At 38.8% G+C, this 27102-nt stretch overlaps 1 protein-coding gene across 2 annotated transcripts in view; it reads left to right on the top strand.

The window, feature by feature from the left end:
- The first annotated feature begins 1048 nt into the window (after positions 1 to 1048).
- Positions 1049 to 27102, top strand: part of LOC124285043 (leucine-rich repeats and immunoglobulin-like domains protein 2) — a 45286-nt gene continuing 19232 nt past the window's right edge. Inside the window, exons 1-6 of one of the 2 annotated variants that reach the window (XM_046721188.1) lie at positions 1049 to 1490; positions 3914 to 3982; positions 19178 to 19249; positions 19715 to 19786; positions 22852 to 22989; positions 24400 to 24543. In XM_046721188.1, the coding sequence (XP_046577144.1) occupies positions 1300 to 1490; positions 3914 to 3982; positions 19178 to 19249; positions 19715 to 19786; positions 22852 to 22989; positions 24400 to 24543 (686 nt within the window). In that variant the 5' untranslated portion in view covers positions 1049 to 1299. The remainder of the gene's footprint in view (positions 1491 to 3913; positions 3983 to 19177; positions 19250 to 19714; positions 19787 to 22851; positions 22990 to 24399; positions 24544 to 27102) is intronic. The other variant, XM_046721189.1, reaches the window with a different exon arrangement.

Here is a 27102-nt window from a genome sequence, read left to right as displayed (position 1 = left end):
TTCGGTCGCTGTACTTGAAAGTATGTTGGTGTACTGCTCAGTCGATGATAGTTGGAAAAACGACATTGAATGCTCTCTGTTGGGTATGAATCGATGCTCTAGCGGTAGTCACATTGTTGCAAACACAAATACACTGTTACGTTTCTTGCTGCTCATCGTCTATTGATTAAGAGACAAAAGATTGTCATATTTCACAAACATTTATTCAGCTATCTCGCTTCGGGATCCACATCGACATGAAGAGGATGTGCTTTGGATATCGTCAATATGGGCCGTTCAATCACTCGCGATGATAATCGAGTCTCATTAAACATGATACAATTGCAAACACATTAGCTAGATCTAATAGAGATTATGTATGGGGCTTCGTCAAATGTATCTCACGTTTATTGGGAATAGATGTTTTGATAGGGTATAGAGCCATGCATTCATATCGTCTAATGTTGCACATCAGAACGAAGCCGGAGCGTGTCATAGGTTTAACTAACCATTTCGTTTACGAAATGTTGCGGCTAAAATGGGACAGTAATCCATCTATCATCACATGCCATAACTGAACCTATTTGATAAAATGTTAAAAATTTCTCGGCTTTAATATGTAAGTTTACACTAAAAAATCGTGAAGATATGTTACCAACTCATGGGTGGTTGAAAATGATGATGCACGCTTGAAGGAAACAAGGTTTTCTTTTTCACAGAGCCGAAGCCATTTGCAGGTTCATTTCATGCTTAAATATTTCTTTCCCTACATCAAAGTTAAAAATCAGTCGTAATGTGTAGTGATCACAGCTGAAGACGCGCGAGAAGTTTGGGGGCCTAACTAAGATTTGAAAGACATCTAAAGTTACGCCTACGACTGTCAAAACAACTCACGACAGAGTAGGTTGGTAGTTTAGATTAAACAAATGTTGTCGACACCCCAATCCAAGTGTTTAGGAGGACGGGATTCCATGTGATCACAGTGTTTTGCATTTCAAACCTCGGGTGTTAATATATGCCGCACGTGACCGCGTCTGACCAATCAGCGCAGACTAGTTTTCTTTGCGGAATGTATTGAGTGGAAACGTGGGAGTCCTGGCTCATTACTCGATGAGCGTAGAACTGATCAGTACGGCCGATATTACATCAAGTGTGGACACTATCTACTTCCCGTGTGGTGCGCTATGTTGGATATACACGTGTAAGCATGAGTCCCGGGATCCGGGACAGACTTGATGTCCGGTGATCGGGAGGCCGATCGCGGACCTCGCAACACAGTAGGCTGCGAACCCACAACACAAGCAGGCAGGCCAGGCCAATATGGCGGCCATGCCTCGACTGTTTGTGAGTGTTGCTTTTGTTGTTTTGGGGAGTTACATTGTCCAGCATGGAGCTTTTGGAGAAAATGTACTCTGCCCAGGGGCTTGTTCATGTCTGGCCAGAATGGTTGACTGCAGTAAGAAGGGTCTCATCGAGGTGCCGAAGGATTTACCGAGCTGGGTAACGATATTGTAAGTATTTCAAGTCCCTCTGTCTTTCTGCCCGCTTGTACACACTTCTTTCACAAATACACCCCCGACCGCACTAAATACGACTGCATAAATACTCTGTAATGAATCTACGTATGGTCCATCGTGTGTTTGCACTGTTAATACATGTAATAGCTTTCCACGACGTGTGTTTTGATGCCAATTTTGTTGTGAAGCGGAGGGTGCGTTATAACGAGACCTGACCGGAGACAGGGGTTGTGTGAAGGTATTTGTTGTGTATTTCACCGCTATCTTATCGCCAGAATCTGACAGTTATCCTCGGATCGGTATTGCATTAACATTGTTAACGGACAGGTGGACGGTGCATGTTGCACGAACCCCAGGGAAATATACAACTTACTACATGTGCGTTGCTACTAGAAATATACATAGTGTTGCAATGTAAACATCGGTGCTACAATGAATATGACCAGTGTGTTGTTTTATCCGAGGGTATAGAGACGTGTAGGGAAGGGACAATTCTTAAGTTTTGAGAAAACATTCAACGTTTTTAGATCAAAATCTTTATCCCATATGAAAAGGCCAGATTAATATAATATTTTATAAACTGACATTAAAATTAGATATAAACATAAAACTTATCAAAGATCATACGAAATTTTGAAGTGTGAAACGACAATGTGGTAATGGTGTCTTTACGCTTTAATGGATATTCCTAACTAGCAAACATAAGTTTTGTAAAGCACATATGGTGTAAGTAAGAAAAATGTTGAGAGGAAATCATCAGAGTGGGCTTCTGGTGCCTGGTTCTCATGCCTGACAAAGTTTGTATGACTATCCCAGCTGGTATATATGGGGGAAAGCTTGTGGAAACACCCCATACAGCTCTGTACGCACAAAACCATACACATTGACGGAGTACTACACACAGTTTAGATCAGACTCTGCTGCAATTGAACACAAATGCAGGATATTGCCTCGTACACATGTGAAAGATCTCTGCCTTGCTGGAAGGTCACAGAATCCAGCCCAGTGAGGACGGCAATGAGTTTCCACTGTCAATTTTATGAAGAATAACTGTTCTATACTGTGTGTGTTTTTATCTCCTTCGGTAATTGAGGTGTTTATTCCATCTGCTTGGAAATGCTAATTTGAAAATAATACCTTTGCACATTTTGAAACTTTGGTATAATTATGGATAGTTATACCATATGTAGCTTGCTTGGAGACTTGACAGGAAAAATATCTGGTAGCTGGGAAATTCATCATGTCAGAGAGATGGAAAAAATGTACGACCAGACGAAGAACATGTATGATATGGAACATATCGCCTCCTTCAACCGTCAACACACACATCCAGCTATAACCAGTGTTAACGAAATTATATCAAATAGTGTTAAAAATTAAAACATGTATTGGGATGCTAGAGCACAGATGTATGGTGTGTTATCTATGAACACATGAATCTTGTCATTTATCTTATGACAAACTGCCCTTTTTCTGTTTCATTTGTAGTTTCGAACAAATTTAGAGATGTTATATAATATGACAATTATGTAATTTTACCTATTTTGTATTTTGATGCATTTCATTTTCAAATGATTTGTGTACAAATTCTTTTAAAAATTGTGACAAAACCTCTAAATTTAAATTCGAAATGTCAATTTTTTTAGTCCCTATCATCATTGCTTAAGGCAGGAATGGGTTTCATGAGAAACCCCTACATTGATTGTGCTTGTTAAAGTGTGAATTTTAAATGTGGTTTTATCGTGGCCTCCTCCTTGGCTTCGCTCTGCACCCTGCAAGAACAAACACAAGTGTTCACGCTCTATCATGGAGGATGAGGATTAGCCGTGTGTCTTTTGAAGTGTCCAAGTATCAACAGTCTATGACTATTTCAAATAAAAAGAGAATCTGTCCCATTTGTATGAGAGTGTATGTTTAAGAGGAGGAAACCCTTGCCAGCTTGTCATTATGTGTGGTGATTGCATCTCCCTTCTACACTCGGCCCAGGTGCTATGTCAAAACACTCACTCACACTCTGAAAAAAACAAGTTGGGTTCAAATCTTGTCACAATGTGAAAATGACATTTTGTCGCGAAATGTTACATGCTGCAAATGTGAAAACGTCTCAACGCAATATCCGAAATTGCACGAATCACACTGTTTTGGTTGGTTAAGACAAATTAATAGTCTTTTGTTTAATATGTTATTTTCTCTGACTTGATATAGTTTGATCAATAAGAATGTCTACAACAAGAAGGTAAATTCGACGCGCGACCCAAACAAAATGTTGACAGAATTGACTGTTCTTGCTTCACACATTGTCTCTTTATGAAGCTCTTTTAGCACATTTCATTAAAATATTATTTCAGTGATAATCCATATGAATCTGTATATGTTGTTTGATATTATCTCTTATAGATTTTTCACTTTTTTTCCAGGGATTTACAATCAAATGCGATAACAACATTGAATCCCGATGACTTTAAGGGATTACGTCTTATAGAATTGTAAGTATCTTTCATCAGCTCTTTCTCAACCCCATTAACAAAGCTGAATAAGTCAGAACCCCCCAAAAGTCAAAATTTACAAGAATTTGCTTTTTAATATATTTATTAACACTTGTGATTTCATTAGATCAGAAAGGACATGTTTTCTGAATTGAATACCTCAACAAAATATTTCTGTCCATGCCTCAGTGTTGTGAATGCTCATTTCGCTCTGACTTAAGTAGTGGCGTTTCTTCGCTTTAACGCTCACAATATGGAGAGACCAACTCATCTTTGAAATTAGCTGTGATTTTACAGCTGCGGTACATTTTACCCACTCAGCTTCCCCAACCTGAAGTTGTCACACGTGACGTGCTAATTGTTAACTTCAATCACAGCTGGTTCCAATTAAAAATTAACGAGAGCTTTGTCAGGTGGTAAGAGTGTTCACATGACTATTGCTGTCACACATCTGGATATACAGTAATTATGCAATCCAAAAGATCATATTGCTTCAGCAGAAATATTCAGAAAAAATCATATTACCCAACACATTGCTAAATTCTGTGCGATACGATCTTTATCACATTACAATGTTAAACCTCCCTGCCACAGGCTTAAGTCCTTACATACTCAAACAGTATTTTCAATGCTGAATCGGGAGGTAATTTTGTGAAGTAGCTTCCGTCTTTTCTTTGAGTTCAACTTGTAACATTTTCACTTCCAAGTTAGTGGATCTAAATTGGGTTGTTTATTTGTTCAGAATCGCAATCTCGGGTCTAGTTCAAGTGAAGATATTTTCCCCTGCTGACAGTTTATTCTTCATTAAGCCACCCAATAGGCTGGGCTTACATAACACCTTTGTTTATTTTCCTTTCCATGCTAAGATGCAAGTATAGATGTTGGCTGTAAAGTCACCAGACAAAGAAAGGTCGCTCAGTTCTGAAATGGAAGATTAACACTACGTTTCCCAAACTGACATGATGCTATATATTTCACCTGCTTACAAATAAGCTTTTAATATCAGTTATTTAGGCTGTGCCAAATTATTGTAACTTTTTTTTCATTAATAAAGTACCCTGTGAATTAGCTTCCAAACATTTGAGATGGCCCCCGATGAGAAATGCCCCTATCACCTGATTATTTTGATTGCATATTTGTCCAATTAGTGTATTCTCACCTGGGAGTACCTGAGTTTTGCTGTGCTGATTAAAGGTTAACAGGTGTTTCTCTAGGTCATGGCTGTGTGTGTAGCCATCAGGTATTTCATTACAATACACGATATGGGAAGTAATTAAGCTATTAATTATTTAATTTCATGTTTACACTCCAGGTGTGAATCTATTGATGAATGTCAAGTTGTTAATACGTGGCAATTAGAGTTCAGTCATTGACAAGCAATGCTTGCTTACATTTTGTCATAAGAAATCAATTTCTTGTTGAATCGAAAATCTGAATAGAAATATGTGATTAAATAAGTTTTGTTTTACAAATTAATGATCAAAACATCTTTTGAGTAGAAATATATTATTAAATAAGTTTTAAATGTTATATTTTACAAATTTGTCATCAAACTTGCATCCTATGACAAACAATGTAACAGTTTTGTCGTGTCTCCGAAGTCAAATCCACCTAGTCATGTAGTGTAGTTGAAGTTTGTAGGTGAAATACCCTTGATTTATTCATAGTGTTTGACAGACAGCTGGGAGGTATCAAAGTTCAGATTTGACAGTCGGTGTGATCGCACAGATGTGAACACACCTTGATGCAAGAAATTATAGACGACAGGGGGTACTCACTCGAGATTACGAGCTATTCAATCCCACCCATGGGATAGCTGCCCTTATCAACCTTCGAACAGATTTGATTACTTCATCAGGAAATTGCTCAAGTGACTAGCATAGCTGATAAGGATTTGTATGTATGGATACCATAATATGTTGCGCGTGTAGATGAATACAGATACTATTCTCCTGCCAACTTTTAAGTTGAAGTAGTATGACAATACTTTAATCATCATCTTCATATTCTTGCAGTTAATTCATAGATATGTAGTTATATATTTGTTCTGTTAAATAATTATATGAATTAGAGAGTGTGATTGTGTCTTCAATATTTTTAGAAAATAATATTAAAACAACGAACTTGATGTACTGTAAATACTGACACAGTACTTTGTCACAAGAAATCATGTATGAACATGTGTCAGTTTGAATATTAACAGCGGTCGATATGTTTAAAAAGAACTCTTGTGTTTATGTAACATTGGGGAGTTATGTACAAATACCATCAATCATTGTTTTGTTTTCCGTCAATATCTTTAAAAGATGCTCAATATACTGGAAAACTAGTCATCCCTTATGAATGATTAATAAAACTTCAAGTTATCTTTTAAACTTCAAGTCCTAATTGTATTGTTTGACTCAACCAGTATCCAAATGCTAGTGCGAGAATTTCAGTTTTATGACTGTAATCTTAGAAGCATCTTTGCTGGTGACATTTACTGAGTTTCACTAGCAGTTTGTGTGGGGGGCACCTTGCAATTAATGCCAGTTATATAGAGCGCAGGTGTGGTACGTGGAGGGGCTATAGCTTCCAGTCAAGGCCTGTGATGGGAACAGTCATGCAAGCAGGGGTAACTTGATTACTGCTTCCCCACGTTTAGGACAACTGACACTGAAAACTACACTGTCAATCACATACTTTGTCTGTGTAGCCGCTTGGTAAGGATTAGTGAAGAAATTGACCATGACTTGCGGATTTTGTTTTTGTTCAGGATGGAATTAATGTTTTTGGTTGTTTTTTATGCAGTTAATGATTCTTGGTAACATGATTTTGTACAACTGCTATCCGTTTTGATATTTTACAAGGTTCTGTCCTATATATTTAATCTAGATTATTAAGATTATTGTGGACATGATAAAGCTATTATGACAGTGATATTGATAGTTATCATAGTAGTTTCCTGCTACTGATGTCAGATATGATAATGGTTTTAAAATCTTCAGAAGGAAAATACACTTGATGGTAGTGATGAGGAAAGTAGCATTTTTTTGTGATGTTGGTATTGGGAAATGGAATGATTTTTGGTGTTTATACATGTTGAACAGAGGAACATGTTCCAAGACTTGTCCCAGAAGTGATATCGGTAAAGTGATTTGAGGGTACTGGTGTACTTGTGCTTACAGTCGTATTACACAGCTCAGTATGTGATACGATGTTATTGTCCATGTCAGGAATGTGGTACGAGTATGCAGTATTGTGTCGGTGTCGGGTAACGGTTCATCTGATAGCAGTCGCTTGTTTCCCTGCATAAACTGACATAGAAGTCTTCTTGAAGTTTTCCCTATGTCTGGCATCGATCCACTCATAATACAGCCCCCACCCATCTCCTCATGAACCACTCATCAAATATCCCTTAATGTAACCATTGTCATGCATCTCGTCATGAAACAAATGTCACCCACTACATCATGAAAGGGTTGTCATCCACTTGACATGAAATACTTATCATCCAAGCCAACATGAAACCATTACTCGTCCCATCCATCCTCTCATGAAACCCATTTCATCCAAGCCAACATGAAACCCTTGTCATCTCATCCATCCCCACATGAAACTGTCCCCATTTATCTATTGTGAATCACGTTTCCAACCCCAAACCCCAACACCACCACCCCTCCCCCCTCAAGATATCATTACTTCTACCTTACCCAATATCAAGCTAAAAGATTTCCTGTCAATACATCAAACATGTAAATGTTCATGATACGAGAATATTTTTCATAGTGTTAATACTTGCAGTCAGTGTTCAGTGTAATGCTTTATTTGCAAGCATTTCAAACCGAAATGTATAGAGTGTACATTATAGTGGATCTCCTTCCCACTTGGCCCTGCTTAACGAGGTTTGTTTGGTCTGACCCTGTAGACCTGCATGTTATTCTCACTGGTAAATGTTGACTGAAGTTCCACCAGCTGCCAAATTTCAGTATTCAATGATCAGGGCCTGATTCCCTGGAAGGGGATTCCCTGCAAGGAGATTGGATATCGAAAACAGTCCTTTGAATCCCCCCTTCAGTGCAAGCTCCTCACACACACACTGAATGTTTGGCGAGGCCACGAGTTGTGAAATAGACACAGGCGAGGAAGTCTATTTCTTGTGAATTCTTCTCCTCGCTTGCTGTCCAATGATCAATACCTTCATGGTGTTGATAGTGTCAGATATTTATTTGCAATCTCTTTGGAGAAGAGTAAACAGTCAGTACTGTTTTCAAATTTTTATTATCACTTAGACACACATTAGGACCTAGTCATCCTCAGTCATCAGCTGCAGGCATAGCTCAACACTATTTCTGTCGATCAAGAACAGAATTTACATAACAAAACATAGTGATCGTTAATTGCCCGTCAGAAAAGTGAGATCTTTATTTGTCAAGTGGAGGTCCTCCGTGAGCATAGTCCGTCTAGGAGGGTCCAGTGGTCAGTCAAGATCAACAGGAGCCACAATGGCTTCTTGTCAGACCCTTTCACTCTTTATTCTAAAGAAATCACTGGCAGTCGGACCAGCAAGGGTCACTTTTAGCCGGACATTATTTATTGAGAAATCGGTCTTCATGGCAAGGGGAGCGTCTTTTCTGAAGGTATTTGTGAAGGACAGATTCCGTATGAATTGGTTGTTACAATAAACACCACTAGCTCTCACAATACATTGGCCATTAAAATGCGGGTTGGTGTATAGGCAGTAGAGTTCAACAATAGACCTGGGAGGCTTGAGCACATCTGTGTTGAATAGGACCAGAAGGAATAGCTAGAAGGGCTGGCTAGGTCTGAGAAGAAAGCATGGTAGCCTGCTCTGACTAAACACTGAATCCAGGTGTCCTGCCCCTTGTTTCATAACAAAACCAGCTTATAGTATCCCCAGCCTTAAGCCTTCTGAAACAGGCGTGGGATTGCTGTTTTCAATAAAGAGCTCCAGAAGAAACCCTCTTGAAAACTAAAGCTGGTGTGAACTCGTGAAAGGACGTCTTTTGACCACATTTCGTGGCAGCAGACGTCACAATCCTCCATCTTGAATTGTTATGCTTTATGTTGACACTAACACTTCAATATGTCTAAAGACAAACCAACAAATATTTTACTGGCTAAGGTGTTGTTCAAAGTTCAGCTCAATGAGAGATTATCGTGACACCTTTGTATCAGAAGTTCAGGTGGTCAGCAAACTGTGTTTGTGCTCAAGTATTTCAGTATGGCATGTTGACATGTTTTATTTGGAGCAGAGTTAATACTGACAGTGTGTAGTGGATTTTACAATACATCACTATCAATGCATTGACACCTGATAATCTTCACAAATATTGGTATCCTCCTCCGTGATATTGCTGGAATATTGCTTAACGCGGTGTAAAACCATACTCTACAAAAGTTGGGAATCGAAGCAGGGTTTGGTTTTGTGAAAGTTGAGCGCTGTAGCCTAGGCTACCAGACAAACCTGACATGGTTGATGCCGAAAAACTTTTGTATAATAATTAATTTCTGACAGAAAGATCCCAATACTTATGAACCTGTGACAAAACAGGGATAAAATTCCTTCCTGTTTTATCTACAGTGGTAAATGCTCATAGCTGTATCAGATTGGATCCCACTGTGTGTGTAGCAATGGTGTGAAATAGAAAACAAGTTTATATCCGCCTGCTATTAGCCGTAAAGCAGATGATATGATATTACTCCGAGACAAGTTGATACGAGACTGGAATTACCATAAGACCCCAACAAACTGTCATCTGTCAGATAATCGGCCTAGCTCCCTTCTAGGGGACATCCTGCCAGCACCAGTCAGGTGGCATCAAACTGGATACTTACAAGCTTCACCCACCACAATAGAAACATCAAGATGGCTGACACACCTCAATGGCAGCTGACGAGACTAGACCATTGGGTGGTAGCAGGCAGTTAATGTTTCAGTTTGAGGTCAAACCTGTCTTGAACATTACCCCTGCAATTAGTAGGGTAATTGTTGTGTGATAAGATTTTTGTCTCGAACAGCGATTGTGTTACCTGTTAGTCACTGATTGACAGGCTAGTGTTCTGCATGTCATTGATGGTTTGACTGCGACTGCAATTTGGATGGTTTGTTTATAAAGGACTTGATCGACATGAGATAGCTAGATTGGCATGGCAGAAGGTACTGTTTAAGTGACTCTTGGGTAACATAGAGGTTAAATGTATGCTGGGGCGGTGGGGTAGCCTAATGGTTAAAGCGTGGCTCGTCACACCGAAGACCCGGGTTCGAATCCCCACATGGGCACAATGTGTGAAGCCCATTTCTGGTGTCCCCCGCCGTGATGTTGCTGAAATATTGCTAAAAGCGGCGTTAAACCAAACTCAGTCAGTCAGTTAAATGTACGCTAGTCTCAACGAACCCTTGGTTCAACGGTAAAGCCATTTGGTGGTATTGTTGGAATAGTACAGAAAACAGTGAAAATCACTACCCACATATTTTAAATAATAGTAATATCAGGATGTATTTTGTAACATATTTTTCTTCTGAAATTTAAAATTAATCTTAAGAGGTCTTAAAATATCTTTTAAGTTTATGGTGTTTTTATTTCATGAAAGTGTAAACTGTACATGAAGACAACTAACTAGTGAAATAAAGTGCATATATAATATAATGATAATGATAAAGAGTCACATAGGAAGATAAAAGGCTGTGATAATTACAGAGACAGTGCCATGTTATCTCTCTCTCTCAAACAAACACACACACATGAAGACACCTAAAGACATGTAAGCTTTTAAAATTATTACCAAAATACTTAAAGCTGGTATATTGCAAGATTTCCTTGTTCTGCAAATGTAGAGCCAGGCACCGAGTTGTGAAGTATGTCTTGACATTTCCGCAAACCCTGCGTAGCCTGTGGTATCAAATCAGTAGAGTGGTTCTCCTGCGATACAAGTGTGCTTTTTATTGCCCACCAGGAATATTTTTCAACACCTACACTGGCAGGTACAGAGGTAATATTGTCACAATGTCGCCACACTGGTAACAACTCATAAATTACCATAGCCTTCCCCAGCCTGAAGACACAGTATTGGCCTCTCTGTACAAGCATGTTTTAGTGTAGTATTTACACTTCACTTCACAATCTTACTTTAACCACAGAGGTGTTCAACATGACAATTATTTATTCTTAACCCCGTGAGCTTCTATTTGTCATGATTCATTTTTTTTAATACCTTGTTGTTTTTTTAAATCTTAAGTGTTAGTTTTCTTTATAAAGGTCATCGTGGGTACAAATTTCGAGAAATACGTTTCCAGAAATAATTCCCAGATATCTTTCACCCTGTACATGCATATAATGAGTCATTCCCATACTGAAAAATAATTTTTCAAAACATCCAAATTGTAGGTGTGTTTTTAAATAAGATTATAGCCAAAGGTTTGAATTCATGTAAATGAACTGTACTGATCTTTCAACCCTATTTTCTTCTATGCATTATAATTTCCTTAACTTTAAAGCACGAAACAGTTTAGATATTACCCAATTATTTTTATATAAAATTTTATATAAATCGTAATCAACAGGATTACGATGTATTTTTCAGTATTGTGACCTGAATTGTTTTTTCATTCAGGGTGCACTGTGGAATAAATGGCTCTGCTTGGGTTTACAAGGGTTAAGCAGTGTGCAGGGTGCTTTCTGATAGGCGGTGATAGTTTTGATTTATCTTTGATTTACAGGACATTTTCAAGGAGGTCTGGGTTTCAATGGCTATTGTTCCTTGCTATAAACAACAGGAATAAGAACAGAGGGCTTCTTCTGTAGGAACTGGGTGTTAAAGAGCGGCTTTCATCTTTTCTCAAACATTTTATGATAAAGATTGATTGTCATTCTCAAGAGACCAGTTCACATAATTTTTCTTCAAGAGTCATGCAATATTTTATTTTCTGTTGGTATTGGTCTAGGGGTAGACTGATCTATATGTGAAGTGTCAAATTCTTTTATCTGAATTTCGGCTACAAGGGTGGAGGGTGATGTGTTGCTGGCTGGGACATGAATGTAGCAGTTCATATCTGTGTGGTGTTTTCTGTTCTCAGTGTGTTTTGTGATAGCACAAACTAATACACCCATTTCTAACGTTTTTCATGTTTAATGGCTCAACATTTTCCCTCAGAATAATGATATTGAAGTTAATGAATGAGTGAATATTTAATGTCAAAGCCGGCTTAAGTTAAATAAGTATGTTTAGTCTACCCTCTAAACAAGCACATTGGCATTATGGATGTTGAAATTGTTAAATCATGGTTGCACAATATGTAAATTTATTTGCCAAATATTGTAAACCCTCAGTGAATCGTGGCTCATTATGGGCATTAGACATATTCGACATTTCGTCTCTGGAAAGTGGTCTGGTTTACAAATTTCGATAAATTTTCACCTCCATTTCCCTCGGAATGTTAATCACCAGCCCATACACAGGTGACACTATCATATTTCCTGGCCACCTTTTCATAGAAACAACTATTACATACGATAATTCCTAGCACCCATTATGACTGCCGTCGCTAGCTTCAGGTGCATGCTGGTATAGGCTGGGACGACTCTCCCTCGATCTGAGCCCTGTGCATCAGGGCATTTGGTACATAGTTGCCTGGCTGTGTTGTAGGCCTTGTGTTTACGGGGCTGCCATAGTCGACCTGCTATTTGTGATCACACAGGTGGAAGATATACCAGTGTCTCCATTTCATCGTGTCCTCAGTGTCTGCTCAAGCCTCTGTATCAGTGTCTGCCCGAAGATTGCAAGCCTTTTTTCCGTCCCTGTTTCTTCTTCGGCATTGTCTGGCTAAATCTGATCTATTAATGGCTTTGTGCGGCCTTCTCCAAGTCTGTCGCTCCAGGAAGGGGGATTGCCACGTGCACATATCTCAGTTAATTTTGATCGTAAACAGGTAGTGACACTGCAAAGTGACAGGTATTCAAACTAAAACGGCGGAACACGTAACCCAGACTTCACATTATCCCGAGACAAACTGTAAGCTGTTACTCGGCCATGAGTGACAAGGGATTGAGGTGACAGGGAGTGAGTGAGTGGGTTTGGTTTTATGCCACTTTTAGCAATATTGCAGCAAAATCACATTGGGGGACACAAGAAATGGGCTTTATACATTCGATAATCGAACCCGGGTCTTTGGTGTGACAAGCAATTGCTTTAACCACTAGGCTACCCCACCGTCCCTGAGGTGACAGAAATACTCAACATTACTATAGTGTTTTTCAAACAGGTATAATGTGAGTCTGTACATATCAGATCATCCATTTTCTCATCAATCGGTCACACTATCATCAGACTTGTTGATCCTGAACATATATAAAGGAATTTCAAAATAAGTGTCAGGAATGAAAATATGTGGGTTGAGAGTTTCTGATCTCATATGCTTAATCTGATATTTAACTCTTATACATCTGAGCTCTGTGAAGATCTACAGCGAATTCCTGTGAAGGGTAATAAGGTTTTTATCTTGTCTTGCCTTGCCTTTCATAAACGGGTGTATCATGTTAGCAAAAGACATAAAAGAAAAGTTGTTTGAAACAAAGAGTATGACTTTTGTAGGAGCCATGAATGAATCATGTAACTTCTATTATTTATGCATATCTTTTCTCATAAGGAAAAAAATGCCTGAGGTTTATGTCGTAAAAAACTATAAAAGCTGAAGAATGGGATATTAAAAGTTGTTTATGATGACACCAGTAGAAGTTTCAGTCGAGTACTGTAGTCCTTAGAGCACTCTTGTTTATATACAACAAGAAAAATCCCACCCTTCTCAAACTCATAATAAATGAACACGTTTAGGAATTTCCCAGCAATATAACATCAAGGACTCCAGAAATGGGCTTCACATCCATCTGGGAATTGAACCCAGACCGTGGCATGCTGAGCCACCACTTTAACCACTCGGCTATCCCACCATCCCACCTCCTACAGAAGTTTGTCCAATAGTAGTATGTATTTGTGTCCTATTTTATCCGGTCTGACATATCTGCAGGGATTTACAGGACGCGAATTTCTGCGTCCTATACGTGTAAAAATTTACAATGGACGCAATGAAATTTATAAGTGCATCTCAGGGACACAGAAAAAGTCCAAATGCTTTTTGTAAAAATTCCATATAAGTAACAATAAGTTATCGCTTAGTTATGGTAGCAGTTGCAATTTGATCATGTTGATTACTGTAACAATTTAAGTGATGATCTGACATAATACACAATACAATAACAGTATTAGTAATAATATTTAAGTGTCTGGGACCACCATTTTGTTGTCCAGGACCCCTGAAAATGAGTCCCAGGTACCCTCAAATACAGGAATCGAGGTATATCCCTGTATCTGGTCAGATACATATGCAGAACAGTCTAATAATAATATTCAGCTTGAATGGTCTCGAATGCCAGGCCTGGACTCAGTCCCCAAAATATACTTTTACTGAGAAAGGGTTACCCTCACTACAACACAAGTTGCATTTGGCAGGTGAACATTACTGTAGTTTCAGGGAAGTGAAGAAAGTCTCTTTGCTTACGTTTATTATATTTTCTTCACATAAATTGACAACTGTTTTGGGTATTTTTTTCTGGTTTTCTTTTATGTTAACATCTCTTGTTTAGAGACTGGATGCAAGTCTACATTATGATATTCGTTTGGTTTTATCTGTTAAGTGTGATAGATGGTAGCACATATCCCAATTGCATAGAACAATGCTCATGATGTTGATCACTGGATTGTCTCCAGACTGCAGCCATATAGCTGGACTATTGCTGAGTGCAGCGTTAAACAACAAACCAATAAACAATGCTGGTAGCACTCAGTTTTGACATGAGCAGGATAGCCACTTCATACTAGTCTTGACATCACTTCTCATACATTCTGTTTTTTCAGCGCGAGTATGTTTTTGTTTTCAATAAGTGATCTTCATTTACACAACCAATTCCACCATGAACATAGTCAACATGTAGAGATGGGATTCAAATGATTACTAATGAGTTACCATGGAAACACAAGTTTTCTTAAACTTTTCATTTCCAAGTGATTGTGTAAGCGGTTTGTGATCAAAGGGTGGAATTCCTTTCTTGCATTGACGGTCTCAATGTGTCGGGCGACCGCCTAATGCCATGATATCACAGGGTCGGCCATGTTTGTTTTTGATCAGTGAGCGACGCCAGGGAAGTACTGTGATCTCGACCACTACCTGCACACGGCTAACTCAGCTTTGATTTGTTCGTGTGATAATTGGCAAGCTCTGAATCGGGATTAACGCTTTTCGCATCCAGCTCTTGATTTCCACCACTGCTCGTGGTCTTTAATCAGGTCTGAATTTAGTAGTGCAGCCTCCATGATTAATGGAACTTTGCAGGAAATGGCTAGGTTTGTTGGACTTGGTCCTTAAACTGGCTTTGTTATGTATTTTAGAGCATTGTTGGTGAATTGAAGCACTTTACTGAGTCATCAATTCTTTACTGGTGTCTCAGGGAACTTACGGTGTTGAATTTTCGCAGACTCTGAATCAAGAAAAATGTGCATGGACAACTCTAAATAATAATATTCTAAATACGACAACCAGATCTAGAAATTCTTAAAATTCTGAGTGAGTGAGTATAGTTTTACAGCTTTTAGCAATATTCCAGCGATATCACAGCGGAGGGGAACACCAGAAATGGGCTTCACACATTTTACCATGTGTGGAACCAAACCTGGGCCTTCAGCTTGACGAGCAAACACTTTAACCACTAGGTTACCCCACCGCCCCTGACGTGACAGAAGTACTCATCATTTCTCTAGTGTTTTTCAAGCAGGTATAATGGGAGTTCATATATAATGTACATATCTAATCATTCAGTTTATCATCAATTGGTAACACTCTCATCTGACTTACATATACATGTTAACACTGAACATATATTGAAGAAATTTCAAATTAAGTGGCAGGAATGAAAAGGGTTCTGGGCCTTCAGCTTGACGAGCAAATGCTTTAACCACTAGGCTACCCCACCACCCTTAAAGATTCTGAGAACTATATGGCAGATCTTTGGAGGGGGTATCTGTTGGGATTGAAATGAACATACGTATGTGAATGGGGACATACACCTTCTCAGGTCACCTTAATTGGCTTTTTCTGGTACTGGATCTTTACAATAACTTAGGTGGAATCTGTAGATATTGAAATCACCATGAAGGAACTGGTTCGATAGCTTGGTTGCTGTCCGTAGATTATGAAATCATCACAGACAGGTGATGTTAGGTGATATTTATTGTACTGGTTCTGTAAAACTAGCTGGGGGCCCTGTCTTCAGATTGTAAAGTCAGCATGGATCACGGAATGATTGCTGACTGTCAGTATTAGCATTAGTGATGATATTTTTGTCAAGTCCAATCTGAAAGTTGTGAAATCAGCATGGCTGGATCAGCGAATGTGTGAAGCTGTTTTCAGGATAATAAGAATATATGTAGTGCACGGCAAATCAGAAAGAAGCTGACGTGCATAAAAATATTCTAAATTATTTTTTCCATGGGCTGACTTGTTAAGGTGGCCATTTGTGTGGAAGGCCTGGAGAGTGAGGTTTATGGCGATGGGTGTTATGTACGGGAACAGTTGGGGGGAGACAATTTCACTGGAGCTTTAAAGAGAGCCTGTCAATGACGGTGGTGTGAGAAGTACACGGTGTGACAGCACACAATCAGATGCTATTGTCACACGTACAGGCTCCGCACAGGGTTACAGGTTTCACTAACTTAGCTCAGGGAGGTCGCCAATCTACATGTACTCGCTGTATGCATGAACTGTTTCGGAGTAATAAATTTTAATCGTTTTATTATATGGGGATACATGTTAGAGTTTAGAAAAAACGCAGTTATTTTGCTTTGATCTGGCGTTGGAGCTGCGCAGGCATTGATAGGTTATGACATTTTTCAGCATCAGAATGTCGAGATGTAAAGAATAATTTAAGTAGTGTTATTTAGTGAAATTTTCGTTCTAGGTTGTACTAATAGTTGCTCAATACACAGGTTGTCATTAATTTTGAACTTCTATGTTATGATAATTTTTCAATAGGAAGAGGGTATTTCTTGTTTAAATTTGGGAGGGATTGATTTATGAGGAGAGGATTCACCGTAGTTGATGTACGATCAGTGACGGCTATGCATGAAAACAATATCAATACATTCTATGCCAAGAAAAACATTGTACACGAGTTTACACACATTACAAACATAATCGTCTGAACTACAATATATTATATCCCCTTTTTTTCCATGCCGGCATCCATTCTGTAATACCGTCTGCAATTATCGCCACTTACATGTTCGTTTTTGTCACTTACTTTCTCGCTGTGAGAAGAGGTGGAAAGGGGAGATAATGTTGTGTTTTCTGTTCATATTTATGACATGTCGAAACAGTTTTTGTGTTTTATCATGAATAATCTGCCCTGTAACAATTACCGTTAACATAAAAGAGTTGACGGAGAAGGTTATCGCCAGTTGTTAGGTGAATAAAACTGCCAGTTGGAGAAAACACATGTACTTTGGCTGTTACATCCACACTCAGCTTGTATTTGCATCGTAAAATCTTTCTGGTTGAATTTCGTCGATAGCAAAAAAATGTAATTTGAATTGTTGAGTGCACAACTGTTTTCTTTAGATATTTCTTTGTGGTTTGAATTCACAGCAAATGTTTACTTTCGGTGTTAAACTTCTTTCTTAAAATATTGACAGGAGAATTGGTGAATTATTTCAACATAAATTTAAATTTACAAATATGTGTTATTGCCAGGTTATCAACTAAATTATGGCGTTAAAATTATGTTAAAATATGTAATTATATGCCATTTGTTTTTACTAATACAGGTACACTAAGCATTATTCAGAGGCAGCAAAATCTTTTGTACAACTGATATTCATTTCTCAAGTGTTCATCACGAACTGCTGACTTTTAATGCTGTAGGTAGAAAAAAGTTTCAGTGTGGGCACCTGTCAAATGAAACGTTAAAAATGGGGTTATAATTATTAATTACCACACGTAAGGCGGGGTGATATGATAAGCTAACAAGGGGATTTCTGTCTTATCAGCTCATCTTAAGTAGCAAGCGCAAGCGTAGGTACTAGAGAGTTGCCCATTTTCACCATACAACTCGTTCTTCACAGATTGGTTTTGTCCCTCTGTTTACACAGTGATAAAGTTGTGCAACCTTACCTCCAGCCTGTGGCAAATGTCTATTTATCAGCTTCAAGTCTTTCTCCGCCAACCGGTGACATGTTCTTGTCCTATAATACAGGTTTGGGGCCCCAGTGGAGTGGGAAGGTCAGATGACATGGATATGTAATAATGGGTATCAGATACCCTGCCTGGCTTAAAGGCTTTGGTTGTTACAAATAGTTTGACAAAACAAACCCATTTTGGGGTAAACTCAAGCATGCGTGCTCATAGTGTGGTATTTAACATAGAAATTAATGGCAGAAAAACTTTTGTTTGGTGATAAATGTTTGCAAAGTTTTCAATATGGCTGACGATAATGCTTACAGACATGCTACAAAAAATCCAAGGTATTGCAACCAGGTTAAGAGTGGTGTTCAATTTCGGGAGTTAACCACCCCGAAATCCCCTCGACACTGTCCATCCAGGTCTTTCATTTCCTGGATAAAATTACCGAGTTTCAGGATTTACGTTTCGATAATGCTCCAGCAAGTGTGTGGCATCAGGAAACTGGTGATTTATGGGAACGATTCCTGTGTAAATAGAACCATGCCTTTTGGTATTTGTTACATTTAATAATATTGCTGAGAATTACATTTGTGAATTTACATTTAAAGAAAATAGAATATTTAGTTTTTGTCGTCACTACGGTAATTGTGGATATTTGGAAAAACTTTAAGCATCTTCTCTATCACCGACTGGCTGACAAAAGAGATTTGTTTTGATGTGTGGCCTGATATATATTTCTTTAAAAGCGTTCATGATTTGAAACCTGCTTCCTTTTACACTCGACAAAAAATGTTACGAATCATGGATAATTTGGGAGATATTGTTCTAAAATTGTCTTCATGACCCAAAAAATAAAAAAATAAAATAAAATAAAATATTTGATCCATTTACTTGAGTACATTAATGTGAAATTCATAATGTTTTTCATAAATGTACCATACACTAATAAAATATTTCTTCCTTTCCAGAGACCTAAGCAACAATGACATCAAGTTTATAAACAACACCGTCTTACACAATCTGTCGTCTCTTCAAATTCTGTAAGTATAGCTTCTATTTACGGTGCTTTTAGATTGAATCTCCTTTACCTACTTAAAGAGAAAAAAATCCATTTCTGTAAAACAAATACACATTTCGAGCTGCAAGTCTCAATGGGCAAAGTAAGAGTTCAACGTTTGTTAATTTCTTCAACTAGATATGGAAATTTCTCTTTCCTATCAGCATTGGAGCATCTTTGTCGTGCTCCTGTTTTCGAGAAGTATTGATTTCTAATGTTTAACTGGAGTATTATTTGGGAGAAGTTAATCTAATTGGTATTATTAGCGAGACAGAATAGATCTCTAAAAGCTTTTGGATAAAATTGAAATGTCTTGACTTGTAACTGGGGTGACATTGTAGTTGCTATGCAAATGGCTACTTCTAGGGATTTTATTTCGGTTGCTTTTCAGTTATTTGCGTTTTTTAAGCTTGATAAATGTCAAAACATTGTTTATGTTCTGTTCCAGAAAACTCAACTACAATAAACTAACCGAGGTTCCTGTGATGTCTGCAAATTCAAGTTTAACAGAATTAGCATTGTAAGTATCACGGTTGGAAAGTGTCTCAAAGATATATGATAATTAACATTGGTTAATCCAGGCATTGGAATAACAGTTTGCATACCAAATTGAATTAATGCCGGCCAAAAGTATTTTGACAAATCACCGGAACTTTGTCCTGATTTCCCTGATCTGATGAATCATGGTGAAGAAGGGCTTACTTGCAGCAAATCAAAGACAATTCCTGCTGCTTTCTAGACTGTGTTACCTGGATGGTTAACGATGTCTATACCTGGCAGGTGTGTGGACAGGTATGGGGGACCCTCAGTGGCGACGCCGGGACCGTCACAGATTGGCCCCCTGCCACAGTCACTATGGTACCAGGTTTAACTCACTAACACCTCAGTCATACTTGTAGATAAATTTCACCTTGGTTGTGATAAATGCTTCTCTGGCTTCCAGAGGACCGCTTGTTCAGTCAGATAACTCTGACCTCTGGCCGGTTGGCAGAGATAGCGCACACTTTTTTCCAAACTACATGAGAGTTTAGCACGCTCAACGTGCTTCCTAAGGCCTCGGTTTAAGCACTTGGGATTTGGGCAATACCAGCCCTGATAATTTATTAAGCTTAATATTTGCTACATGCTGTTGTGAGCATGTGGTGGCAGTTATTAATACTGCTCTGACGTGTACCCCTTGTATTGGACTGGAGGAATTACAACATGAATCACACTGCCGATCAAACCTCAGATTATGAGATTGCAGATCTCAAAACACTTCCTGACAAATTCAGCCATTAGGCCATTTCTCACCTATTCGCTCTCAAAGATTAAGACATTTTTGGATTGTTGAATCATTTAGACAGCATACCCATGACATTTGATGGGGCAAGTTGCAACAATATTTGCTCACTGCTCTCTGCTTCACCTAATCATAGCCTAACAAAACTCACTCCCAGATATTCTTTCTTGTGGTTATTTGTCCAGTCCCATGCTGCAGATGAAAAACGCCACCTGAAAATTTCAGAAATTACAGAATTATCTGAGTTGTATCACATATTGAGGCCAAGCAGGGCCAGGTGTGAGCCCCTCTCTGATGCTTTGTTTAAAGATGCCAAAACACAGCGTTGGTACAGTCAGGGGGGACGAGCATTGAAGATGGAGAGGGAGCACAAGGCTAGCTTCGGGATGGGGTGGGGGAGCTCGGGCCAGATTCACCGTGGGGGAGGCATCAGGGTGAACTCTTGCATCTGTCAAAATACACTACTGTATTTTGGGTAGTGGGCCAGGAAGACCAGCCTCCCAGTCACGGTGCTCTCTCCCTAAACACAGATTGTGTTGCGGTGTTAACGCACTTTTTTCACTTGACACACCAAAGTTGTAAAACACGTTCCCCCTGAATTTCTCATCTGTCCATATCCTTCTCTTTCAAGAATAATGAGAAGTGGTTCGGGATTTGTTCAGTGACTGTAGAACCGTTCTTGGTGTTGAAAGAAATGGTTTTCACATTGATGAACTTCTCTCTTTGAGTATGGCGTTAATTAGTGCAGAGAGTTAACTGAATATGCTGGTGAAGCTCTTCTACACTGAAGGTGTTTTGAGAAAAAAAAGTAACTTTTTAAGTAAATCGTGTGAAGATTAATATCGGAATTCCTGATAGCCGACATTGGTCGACATGGATAACAGACCTATTTCATCTTTGTAACTATGTCTTTGGTGGTTATTTTTTTAATAATGTTAACAATATATTTTAAGGAAGGTTCAAAGTTTATGTTCAAAATATATGTAAAGAAAAGATAAACAGTTTATGCTTAAAAAAATTATATATTTTTAAAAGGTTCAGAATTAATATTCAGGTTCAGAATAAACGTTCTGAAGATTCAAATTTTATGTTCAAAAAGCTTCAAAATTCATGTTCAAAAAGATTAAAAATATATCTTCAAAAGATTCAAAATTTATCTTCAAAAAGATTCAAAATATGTCCTCAGAAGGGTCAAACTTTATGATTGTCTTCAAACTTGTTGAACAGATCTTGAAATTCACAACCGACAAATTTCGATACTTGCATGCCCATTCTTAGTGAGGTTTGGGGATATGTTCTATTCTCAAATCTGTTGATGGTTATGTAAGTAGTTTCATATGCTTCTCCTGTCTGATATCTCGGCAATGTGTTCCATATGCTGTTGATTATACATGCTCCTGATTACATGTGTTGCTAGTTACCATGGGTTGGGCCTGTGTACCGGGTACTTTTCACAAACATGTTACTTGCAAACAGCTGATTAACACTGCCCACTATTAATGGCCTGTATATGAACAAAGTGTACATGCTGTTTCCATATGACACAGGGTGGGTAGCCTAGTGGTTAAAACGTTTGCTCGTCATGCTGAAGTCCCGGGTTTGATTCCCCACATGGGTACAATGTGTGAAGCCCATATCTGGTGTCCCCGCCATGATGTTGGAATATTGCTAAAAGCAGCATAATACCCAACTCACTCATTCACTCCATGTGACATGAAAGTGACATTTTGGGAGACTTGGTCGATGGGTTTATGATCAACAGACATGCTCTATGGTGAAGTGGACAGAGTGTCAGCCGAGAGTAGACAGTCCATGGTTCAATGCCCAGTTGCTTTTTACCAACAAGTGTCTAGTTGAGAGCTTGGTCGATAGGTTTATGATCAATAGACCAGATGGTGTAGTGGATAGTGTCAACCAAGAGCAGTTGGTCGGTGGTTCAATCCCTGGTTGCGTTATACCAAAATACATTTAACTATGTTACTTGTTTTTACCCTGCCTGGAGCTTGGCATTAAGGGACAAAATTAGGACTAGTTGGCTGGGAGACAGTAGTGTCAGAGAGGGGGTATCTCTGTGGTCTTATACTGAAACAGGCCTAAGTCCGCGGAAGTACAAGCCGCTATACACGTACATGCACTTCATTAAGCCTGCACAGTAATCTGAAGCATTAAGCCCCTTTTCAGGGTATTACAATAATTTGATTGATATAATCTGATATAATGATAGCTGTTATCTGTACGGTTCAGAATATCATTATACATTTGTCAGAAGGTAATAGTGTGAAAACATTTTTGTTTTTCTTAAGGAACCACAACGCCGTCAACACACTGAATCCAGAGGCATTCCAATCAATGCCCAACTTGAAGACACTGGAGTTGAATTACAATGAAATTATGGACTTACCTCTAGGGACATTTCCTGCCAAGTCAAAGCTTGAAAAACTGTAAGTATGAGGATACAAGTAATCGTAATAGTGATTACTCCTAAATGGTGATAACCAATCACTGTTTAAGCAGGGATGATGGGGTAGCCTAGTGCTTAAGGCAATGGCTCGTCACACAGAAGACCCAGGTTCAATTCCCTACATGGGTACAATGTGTTGTATCCCCCGCCGTGCTGGAATATTGCTTAAAGCGGTCTAAAGCCTTTTTCACTCAAATCACTCACTGTTTTGAGTCCACATCTGCCAAGATATTGCTGGAATATTGCTAAAAGTGGCGTAAAACTGAACTCACTCGTTGTGTCCACAATTTTCATACAGTTGTTCAGCCATGCAAATTCTTTTATGGATTGGTGGATTTAGTTATGTTAGGGTTCACTTTAGTTATATCATTACAAAATAGGACAGTGGTAAGGTAGCCTAGTGGTGAAGTGTTCACCTGTGATGTCTGGTTTGATTCTCCTCTAAGGTACAGTGCCTGGAGCACATGTCTAATGTCCCCTGCCATGGTATTGTCGGAATATTTTTAAACGGGGTGTAAAACTATACCCACTCTTTCACATGACAGGGGCATTTGGGTAGCCCTGTGGTTAAAGCGTTCGCTCATCACGCTGAAGACCTGGGTTTGATTCCCCACATGGGCACAATGTGTGAAGCCCATTTCTGGTGTCCCCACCGTGATATTGCTGGAATATTCCTGAAAGTGGCGTAAAACCATACCTACTCATTCACTCACTCACTCTCACATGACAATATATGCATGAATCGTTTTGTACCCTCACCTCTGGCTAACTGCCAGTATTTTAAAAAATCACATCTGTGGATGTCAAGGAAATGCATGATTGTGTCAAATGATGCATGTAGATAATCTTGATATTTACATTATGTAACTTTACATATGAGTAATCTGAGGTATAATGTTTATCTGCAGTTGCCAGGTAGGTTAGAGACCTTGACAATGCAATATTTGACATGCAGATATCTGTTTCTCTGACATTGTGAACGAGTATCACAGGGTAACAGGAGGAGCCTGTAAAATGGGAGAGTACTTCTTTATGTGCCAGAAGGTTGGGTTTAAAGGCATGACCTAGTATGGGCGAAGTTTTTTGTGAAAAAATTGAGAATAATGTTAACTTAAGATGCACTTTGTGTGTACTCTTTTCCTTTAAAAGATGTGATATTTGAAACATGGCTGGTGTATTTATTGTTTGTATTTTCTGGTTCACTAGAGGGTAGGGTAGCCTAGTGGTTAAAGCATCCTCTCATCACGCTGAATACCCTGGTTCAATTCCCCATATGGGTACAATCTGTCAAGCACATTTCTGGTGTCCCCTGACGTGATATTGCTTGAATATCACTTAAAACTCACTCACTCACTGGTCAGTAGAGTTATATTCTGTCATTTTTTTACAGGTTTTTAAACAATAATCGTATAGTGAGTCTGGAGCTTGGATCCTTTGTGAACATCACGTCTCTGGAATGGTTGAAACTAAACAAGAACAAGCTGATGGAGATCCAGAAGCATCAGTTTGTCAATCTGACAAACCTCAAAACTCTGTAAGTACTACACTGCCTTTCCCTTTGCATCAGGAACGACTACGTTTTCAAAACCCATGCCATGCCCCACCTACAGGTCTGGCTTCGAATCCCAGCTAATTAACAAACCCTCAACTCCTGTTAAATTTTCACAAGCTTCAGAAACAATATCATTCATTGGAAAGTGTGTTGGCTCTGACGGTGATGCAGTTTCTGACTTCATCCAGAGCAGCAAACACAACCTACACTCAGTTTTCCACACACCAAAGCGTGTATTGATACCATGAATGTAGACATGTATGGTGGATCCATGGGGAAGGATACTGTCTTCTCCTGTATCCTGTCTGGGTTCTAATCCCCATGTTGGTGGCAACCTGTCAAACCTGAACAATGTTAAAATCAGGGAAATAAGAATTATCCATGTACATTTAGTTGGACAACTTGGTAGCATTGCAGACTTTGTTCTCATGTTAAGGCTTTAAATCCCACAATTGATCAATTCGTGTTACGTTCTGTTCTTTGGGGGCGGTGGGGTAGCCTAGTGGTTAAAGCGTTGGCTCGTCACGCCGAAGACCCGGGTTCGATTCCCAACATGGGCACAATGTGTTAAGCCCATTTCTGGTGTCCCCCACCGTGATATTGCTGGAATATTGCTAAAAGCGGCATAAAACTAAACTCAGTCAGTCAGTCAGTCAGTCTGTTCTTTGGAATAAAGATAGGTTTGAAACGTTGCATGAACTCTCACCATCCATTCAAATCATTCTCTACAAGGTGATTCTTCCTGTTCTCACTTTAGATTGTGCAGAAAAGAAAACTCCAATCTTTGGTTTTGAAAAATACATGTTGATAAAAGTGTTTTTAAAAATGTCTCTAAAGTTTTTGGTGCAGTCTCGAAATATTCCTTCACTAATCAGTCATTGCACTATTTTACTTCGCGATTTGAACGCTGCTCAGCACAAAACAAACAGAGGTTTACCAAATTGGAGATGTTTTCCTATAAACTTAATTGTATCTTGAAGCCATGACACGATGCGATTTGTTTTTATTTTGTTAACTTTGTAAACAGAGATGAAAAACACATTTGATCTTGATCAATGTTAACATATTTCACAAGCGTTCATCAACCCGAAAATTTGCAGCGCTTTTTCAAACTGTTGTGTTTCTAACAAGCATACTCTGTCTTCAATAATAGGTATTGTTTCACAATCGATAGGTTCTCTAGCATTTAGTATTGATGTAATCAGTTACAGACTTCTCATGTTTGGCTGGTACTGCTGTAATCACTAGCTTAACATAAGCTGCACATTTTTGTTGCTGCATTTAATCGCTGTAAGCATCTTGGCCATTTAATGAAATTCAGACTTCTATGTCCGTCGAACGAGCTTCTTTTTTCATAGCTTTGCAAAGCCGTTCTGGTGGAATAAAAAACCTGTGGTATTATGTAAGGGGCTATTTGTTGAACCCCATCAAGGCGATTAATCATCAGTGAATATCAGATGGAAAAGAGGACTATTACGGACAAGTCTAGTGAAATGGTTCTCCCCAGATCTCATGATGATTGAAGCTGAATCACTAAAGAAGGGTTTATATCTGGAGTGAGTGTGCCATTATCATGCAAATTGTCAAGCTTTACGTGAAATGAGGGTTTGAAACTAATCGTTCCTATGACAGTCATTAGCAATCGGGAGTGTCAGGGGGGACATTGTATGTATCGGAACACGTCAGAGCAGAATGGCTTTCATTGGCCGAAGCTGTTATCCACAGATTCGGTAATGGCGACGACGCTTCTTTGGCATTTTTGACGCGTTGACCCTCAAACATGCACATCGGCATCAATAAAGTCTCGTTTGCTAATCAATATCGCGAATGACTCCTATGGCAAAGCAGGAGGCAATTTGGGGCAGCTTGTTGAGACTGAAGACCAAGCTGTGTATGTGGGATATGAAACTGATCTCGTTGATTACCATTGTACGAGCCACTCGCGTTATTGCGATCTCAGTTTGTTGTAGAGCCCCCCCATTTGACATTCACATCACGTTTTTTGATAGAAGTTCTTGTCAGGGCTTTTTGCCAATGTTTGTATAAAAATTCACATCAGATCTACCAGAGAACATTGTCAGCAAAGTATGGAAATAATCATTGATATTGCTGACTGACTTTTTCTTGGTTTTGACATCCGTAACCTAGGTTTTCCACTCATTTTTTGTAGCTAATTGACATGGAGTATTTCAAGGCATGTTCACACAAGACCAGGTGTCTAATCGGTGGTGGTGGATGCAGGCTGGCTCTAATGCCAGCCATTATTTAATCATATATGGAAATTACAGGGACTGTTTATGTAATAATATCATAATTTGATGCAGGTGTTCAAGAACAGGCAATTCAACACAATAAATTAATAATAATTCCCAAATATGGCTCAAATTGACTGAAGAGGAAATGTCACTGTCATTCTATGTTTTCAGAAAAAAATAATCCTGAACTTTCCCATATATTTTTAAACTTTTTTCTGCTAATCTCACTAAACAGTGACATTATCACATGTGCCACGCTCTATACAGCATGGATGAAGTTGGTATC

Source organism: Haliotis rubra, unplaced genomic scaffold, assembly GCF_003918875.1.
Source record: "Haliotis rubra isolate DU_JTF1 unplaced genomic scaffold, ASM391887v1 Scf350, whole genome shotgun sequence".
In the NCBI taxonomy this organism is placed as follows: Eukaryota; Metazoa; Mollusca; class Gastropoda; order Lepetellida; family Haliotidae; genus Haliotis; species Haliotis rubra.
Note: the sequence above shows the minus strand (reverse complement) of the source record. Positions and strands in the feature narration are given on the sequence as shown.